At 56.3% G+C, this 6,907-nt stretch overlaps 1 protein-coding gene across 1 annotated transcript in view; it reads right to left on the bottom strand.

Annotated features, from left to right (window-relative positions):
• Positions 1–683: 683 nt before the first annotated feature.
• LOC142485373 (uncharacterized) overlaps positions 684–6,907 on the bottom strand; it is a 26,586-nt gene continuing 20,362 nt past the window's right edge. The window contains 7 exon segments of the mRNA XM_075584408.1: positions 684–2,259; positions 2,261–2,277; positions 2,657–2,705; positions 2,707–2,798; positions 3,338–3,371; positions 3,373–3,489; positions 5,919–6,131. Coding sequence (XP_075440523.1) covers positions 1,792–2,259; positions 2,261–2,277; positions 2,657–2,705; positions 2,707–2,798; positions 3,338–3,371; positions 3,373–3,489; positions 5,919–6,131 — 990 coding nt within the window. The 3' untranslated portion in view covers positions 684–1,791.

The raw sequence follows: 6,907 nt of genomic DNA, 5'->3' as shown, positions 1-6,907 counted from the left end.
TCAACAGCTCTGACCGCGTGGCTCCTTTCCCACACGCGGCTGTCCTTGGCGTGTCCTTCTCCACGTGTTGAATGGCGCTGCAACGCTGTCACCACACGTGTCGTTCCTAACCCGACATGCATCATCATCCCTGAAGAAGGTTCCCCTGGAGACCGAAACGTCGGGTCCGTGTGCAATTTGGATACAATGAAATTATAATTTGCTTGTGATTTAATTTTGACTGCACACGCACGCGCACGCGCACGCACACACACACACACACAGTGGTCAAAATTATAAAACACTATTGTGTGTGCACGCCTGTGTGCCTTCACATGTATGTACACACACACACCACTGTGTGTGGTCAAAATTATTAAACACTATTGTGTGTGCACGCCTGTGTGCCTTCACATGTATGTACACACACACACACACACACCACTGTGTGTGGTCAAAATTATTAAACACTATTGTGTGTGTGGTCAAAATTATTAAACACTATCGTGTGTGTGCACGCCTGTGTGCCTTCACATGTATGTACACACACACTACATACACACACTGTGTATATGTGTGTATATACAACATGTGAAGGCACACGGGCGCGCGCACACACACACAATAGTATTAAAAATGTACATTACACAGACGCACAAAATTCTATCCCATACGTCTAAATGAAACTCCAAGAAACGCGTGAATCCGTAAATAGAGTAGCGTTTATTTCTCACACAGCAAAATAGACGTCTTAGCCACGAGGGGGGGGGGGTAATAACTGGCAGGCCCCGAGGGGAAGAGGGGGGAGTGTAAGGAGGGCAGATATTCCCCCCTGGTTTTATCTGTAGTACCCCTCCCCAACCACGCGCATATTCTGTTTCTCGTCGGCCATCTTGAAATTCGGGCCTACATCAACCATCTTGAGAATCGGCCTCCCCCTCGGATGATTGGAGTAGGATATGTTGTACCCTCCTCCCCTGTAACTTTTATAGCTGCCACCCCCGGCTCCCCCCATGCACCACTGCAACGCTCAAGCAGACACTGAGCAGGGAGAGCTGAAGCAGCAGCCATTTTGACCTAGAATTGAACCCTAAAATTTATTTAATCCCCCCCCCCCTCCACTCCATTTTACAGCACCAAATAAAACGTCTCACCTGGAATAGAGGGGGTGGCTTGTCGGCCATTTTAAATTCGGGCCTAGTACGGTCTGTGGCCAGGAATGTTGGAAAACACACGTGGAATTTGCGTAGCAACTCCATGCCCCGGGTCCCTCAACGTCCCTAAGTTACACTGCACACAAACTGTCTCAGGTGAAATTAGAGAGCGGCTTGTCGGCCATTTTAAATTCAAGCATAGTTTGGTCTTCGTTGTCAACTGAAAGCCGGTGTCTAGGAAATAGGGGGTTAGGAAAAGGGAATGTGCAATGAAATGGTCCCTCAAACCTTCACCCCCCCCCCCCCTTCCCTCAAACAGCAACTATTATCACTCACATTCCACACCATATTAAACCAGTTTTCTGTCGGCCATTTTGAATACAGCGGCCTAGATTGGTCTGTTGCTTGGATACAGAACAGTGGAAGGGAAAGGGGGTGTGGGGCAGGGGAGAAGTATGGGTAATGTAATTGCTTCTCAAACCTTTACCCTTCTTCCCTCACACAGCAACTACACCACTCGCAATCCACACCGTACGGAAATCAGTTTATGGACTGGTCGGCCATTTTGAATCCCGGCCTGTTTCCATGATGAAGAAAGAGGGGTAATGGGGAATGTTATTACTCCCTAAACCTTTACCCTTTATCTCCCCCCCCCCCCTCACACAGCAATTTTCTCTCTCCAAACTGCCCTCCTCCTCGTATGAGATGCTGGATTGTCGGCCATTTTGACATGAGGCCTAGATTGGTATGTTGCTAGGAAACAGAAGGGGCAGAATGAGGGGGTAGAGCAATTTACTTGCTTCCTTGTAAGAACCCCCTCATCATCTTCCTCTCCTCCCACCCGAAATGCCAAATCTAACACTCGTCTTCCCCCCAGGAGGGCATAAGGGTTGATGTCAGCCATTTTGTTTTTGACGCCTCTCTTGGCTTGTGGCTGCGTGGAGGGCTTACGAGCCCCCTCCTCTTCCCCCTCCTCCTCTTCATCAGCGTCGCGGTCTCGCTCTTCCTCCTCCTCCCCCGAGCTGGAGATCTCCTCTTCCTCCTCCTCCTCCTCCTCCCCCGATGAGGAGTCGCTGGTGGAGCGGCCCCGGGTTAGAGAGGGGCCAACCATCTCCCGAGTGTCGGGGGTGCTGCTCCCACGCCTCTGAGAGGGGGAGAAACAGAGGGAGGGGAATTAGAGGAGACACACAAACGTGGGGGGGGGGAGCAAAGAGCATGAAGGGGGCCAAGGGGGAACGCAAAGGGGGGGGCCCGAGGGGGGAACGCAAAGGGGGGGGGCCCGAGGGGGAACGCAAAGGGGGGGCAGAGGAGCCAAAGAGGCGTAAAGTGAGCCACCAAAGGGGGGGGGGGGGTCCCCCAGGGGAAAAGAGCGAACGAAAGAACGAGCGAGAATGGAAGAGGGGGAGCGATAAAAAAGAGAGAATGGGATGGAGAGGGGGGAGAGGGGAAGAAAAGATGGAAAGGGGGAGAGAAAGAGAAATAATGAGAAGAGAGAGAGGGGTGAAAGAGTGCGAGAGTGTTACCTTTCTGCAGAGAGTACCCTGGGGGTCTCATACACAGGCAAAGACGTCCGTTCCACAGCCAGGCGCAAGAGACTGTTAGCGGCTCTGTACGTGTCACTGCGAGCCGCCTTCGCGGTCTTATAACCGCGCTTATCTGCCCAGGCTGAGAGAGAGACAGAGTGAGAGAGAGAGAGACAGACAGTGAGAGAGAGACAGACAGACAGTGAGTGAGAGACAGAGTGAGAGAGAGAGAGAGAGAAAGAGACAGAGTGAGAGACAGACAGACAGTGAGTGAGAGACAGAGTGAGAGTGAGACAGACAGTGAGAGAGAGACAGACAGACAGTGAGTGAGAGACAGAGTGAGAGAGACAGAGTGAGAGAGAGAGAGAGAGAGACAGAGTGAGAGACAGACAGACAGTGAGTGAGAGACAGAGTGAGAGAGAGAGAGACAGACAGTGAGTGAGAGACAGAGTGAGAGTGAGAGAGACAGTGAGAGAGAGTGAGAGAGAGACAGAGTGAGAGAGAGAGTGAGAGAGACAGACACAGACAGAGTGAGAGAGAGACACAGACAGAGTGAGAGAGAGACAGACAGAGTGACAGAGAGACAGACAGAGTGAGAGAGAGACAAAGCGAGAGATTATATGAAGTAGTTCTGCAGGGCGTCGCACCCTCAGTAACCCCCTTCCCTGCAGAGCCTCTCACCCTCACAAATGTCCCACGCGGTCCAGCCTTGTTGCTTCCCCATGGGGGGGTGCGAGTTTGAGGAGCTGTGGGACTGGTATCCGGACAGAGAGGTACCCGACCGGTGTATACGGTTCCTGAATCTGAGCGATGGGGTATATACCTGCAAGAATCTGCGAGGGGGGAGAGAGTGTGAGGAGAGAGTGAGGCGAGAGAGAGAGAGGAGAGAGAGGAGAGAGTGTGAGGAGAGAGTGTGAGGAGAGAGTGTGAGGAGAGAGAGAGAGAGAGAGAGAGAGAGAGAGAGAGAGAGAGAGAGAGAAGGGAGAGAGAGAGTGAGGAGAGAGAGAGAGAGAGAGAGAGAGTGAGGAGAGAGTGTGAGGAGAGAGTGTGAGGAGAGAGAGTGTGAGGAGAGAGAGGGTGAGGAGAGAGTGTGAGGAGAGAGTGTGAGGAGAGAGTGTGCAGGGGGCAGGGGGCAGGGTGGCGGAGGAAAGTGACATGCAGTAGGGACCGTGGGCGGTGGGGTGGGGGGCAGAGTTTGCGGCATTTCTTTTATTCATTATAAATCATTTTGTCCTTTCCCCGGGGGGGAGGGGGGGGGCCATCCGGTGCCCATTCTTTCCCTGGGGGGGGGCCCAACCTTTGCCAAGGGGGCCGCTCTCCCCGGGCGTGACTTGCAAATTGTGGGGCAATGTTGGCAGCCACGAGTTTGTCGTTCTTCCAACCTTCCGTGCTGACGTGAAGGCTGCCAGGAACATGGCCTTGGCGAGCGAGCCATTTGTCAGATACCCGATGCCGAGGATCAAGAGGAACATCAGGCACGGCTTCCACCACTACATTCGGGTACCAAGCCGGTACAAGAGGTCACATTACTGGCCTCTCCTCTGCCGCCTTCAACAATGAGTTCCCAAAGAGGTCTAGCACGCCAGGGGAGATCGCGTTCGATAGGTTCCTCTGCTGTTCCAATCGGTGACGTCCTGACTACCCTGATCGCTCCTGAAGAGTGACCTCTGGTGCCACTGAGGCCTTCTCTCATATCTTTGTTGGAGAACTCCAGGATATTCGGAATATGAACCGGTCGTTGGATGCAGCTTCAGCAACGGACACCAGTTGAGAAAGGCCGACCAGACTGTGCGATGGATCTTCGACGACGATTGTGTTAGGTGTTGGGAACACCCCTGCTGGTCGCCGGGCTTACCCTCTTTCCCTCCTGCCCTGGACCTGCTCAGGCAGATGGAGACTCACGTCTGTGATGTCCTCCTTTCCGAGTCTGTAGGCTTTTACATCTCCAAAGGACTGTTTATCGGAACGAAAATTCCTCAAGGTCCTCCGTCTTTTCTCTTGGGGTAAGAAGGACCCCCCCGCTTTGCCCTCCAGAGGCCTTTGGAGAAGACCTCGACACAATCATTTCAAACAGAAAACTCAGCCGGCTGGTCACTGGTCACGTCCCACGCTGCGATTCAACTCTCTTCTTTCACCCCGGCAGAGGACAGTTGGGGAATCTCTTGGTCTCTGGACAGCGTAGGGCGAACCCACAGAGAAGCGGACATGTTTGAGGTGTGCGTGAAGGAGGGCTTTGTGTGGGGAGGGGCGAGAGTAATGGCTTTGTGTGGGGAGGGGCGAGAGTAATGGCTGTGTGTGGGGAGGGGCGAGAGTAATGGCTTTGTGGGGAGGGGGGAGAGCAATGGCTTTGTGTGGGGAGGGGCGAGAGTAATGGCTATGTGTGGGGAGGGGGGAGAGCACGTGTGGATGCAAGAACGCGGAGTGGGGAAATGTGGTGTTTAGGATTAAGAAAGAGGGCGTGTATGCTGTGTGAGGGCGAGTGCTGTGCGTGTAACAAGAGGGTGGGTGAGGAACATGGCGATTCCCTTCCCACATCTACCCCCCGGCCTTCCCTCCTTCATCCCCAGGCATTCCCCTCGCGTCCTCCTTCAGGACGCACTCCACCAGATTTGTCCGTTAGCGGTGCCCCGCCAGCACCGTGTGCCCTCCGTCTCCCAAGGACATACCCGCCACACCCTCCCGCCCCTCTCCTACAGGACTTGCGCACAGTGACCTCTGCCGGTGCTGTGCAAAGCCCTCCCCCGTTGCAGGCACACCTCCCCTTACGCGTCTATCCGCAATATTAGTGTTACATCCTTCGCCCGGGGGGTAGGGCGGCGCGGATCTAGCGACTCATCTCCAAGGAGGTTTTTCTGTCCTGCGAGCTGCGGGGCGCCCTCCGTGGGTTCGAGAACGTAACAACCTCTGAGGCCTCCTACCCTCCGTGCTACGCCGTCTATGTTTGGCTTACTAACCCACGGTCCATCGTTGGCCAGACGCCCACGTGACCGTTGGAAGGCGCCATGCCCGCGATGGCCGTGTGGGGGACTAGCAATGCCACCCAAGGTTCTCAGGCTACCTCGATGCTGTAGGCCGCTTAATTACCGAGCGGTGCCTTCAAACATCCGCATTTCCCATCCTCCTTTGCCGGCTGTGATATCAGAAGCCACCACCCATCCTCCTCTTCCGTTCTCCTCCCTTACTGTCGGCCTCCAACGCTCAACGTTGGGTTACTCCACCGAATCGGTACGTGTGCACGCAACAAACACGTATACATACACACCTGCTGCTGTCGCTGTATAAGGGACGGGAAGATAAGTCCGGGACAGTCGCACAGGCGCACCGTGGGGGTCAGGAAGTACGTCTGGAAGTATTTGGTGTGTCCTGGGGTCCGGGAGACGCTGACGATCTTCTTGCCGACAAGCCCGTTGATTACGGAGGATTTACCAACGTTAGGGGAAGCCTGCGAGAGAGAGAGGGGGGAGAGGGGAAGAGAGAGAGGGGAAGAGAGAGAGAGGAAGAGAGAGAAGGAGAGAGAGAGAGAGAGGATATCTGTCGTGGTGTATAGAGAAACGCAGGTCTCCCTCCCCCCTCCCCACGGCAGGACACGCAGGTCTCCCTCCCCCCTCCCCACGGCAGGACACGCAGGTTTCCCTCCCCCCTCCCCGCGGCAGGACACGCAGGTCTCCCTCCCCCCCTCCCCACGGCAGGACACGCAGGTCTCCCTCCCCCCTCCCCACGGCAGGACACGCAGGTCTCCCTCCCCCCTCCCCACTTCAGGACACGCAGGTCTCCCTCCCCCCTCCCCACGGCAGGACACGCAGGTCTCCCTCCCCCCTCCCCCCTCCCCACGGCAGGACACACAGGTCTCCCTCCCCCCCCCTCCCCGCGGCAGGACACACAGGTCTCCCTCCCCCCTCCCCACGGCAGGACACGCAGGTCTCCCTCCCCCCCTCCCCACGGCAGGACACAACAGGTCTCCCTCCCCCCTCCCCACGGCAGGACACGCAGGTCTCCCTCCCCCCTCCCCACGGCAGGACACACAGGTCTCCCTCCCCCTCCCCACGGCAGGACACGCAGGTCTCCCTCCCCCCTCCCCGCGGCAGGACACACAGGTCTCCCTCCCCCCTCCCCACGGCAGGACACGCGGGTCTCCCTCCCCCCTCCCCGCGGAAGGACACGCAGGTCTCCCTCCCCCCTCCCCACGGCAGGACACGCGGGTCTCCCTCCCCCCCTCCCCGCGGAAGGACAACGCAGGTCTCCCTCCCCCCT

The sequence above is a fragment of the Ascaphus truei genome, unplaced genomic scaffold, assembly GCF_040206685.1.
Source record: "Ascaphus truei isolate aAscTru1 unplaced genomic scaffold, aAscTru1.hap1 HAP1_SCAFFOLD_571, whole genome shotgun sequence".
Taxonomy (NCBI): Eukaryota; Metazoa; Chordata; class Amphibia; order Anura; family Ascaphidae; genus Ascaphus; species Ascaphus truei.
The sequence above is the reverse complement of the archived record's forward strand: the minus strand, read 5'-3'. Positions and strand labels throughout refer to the sequence as shown.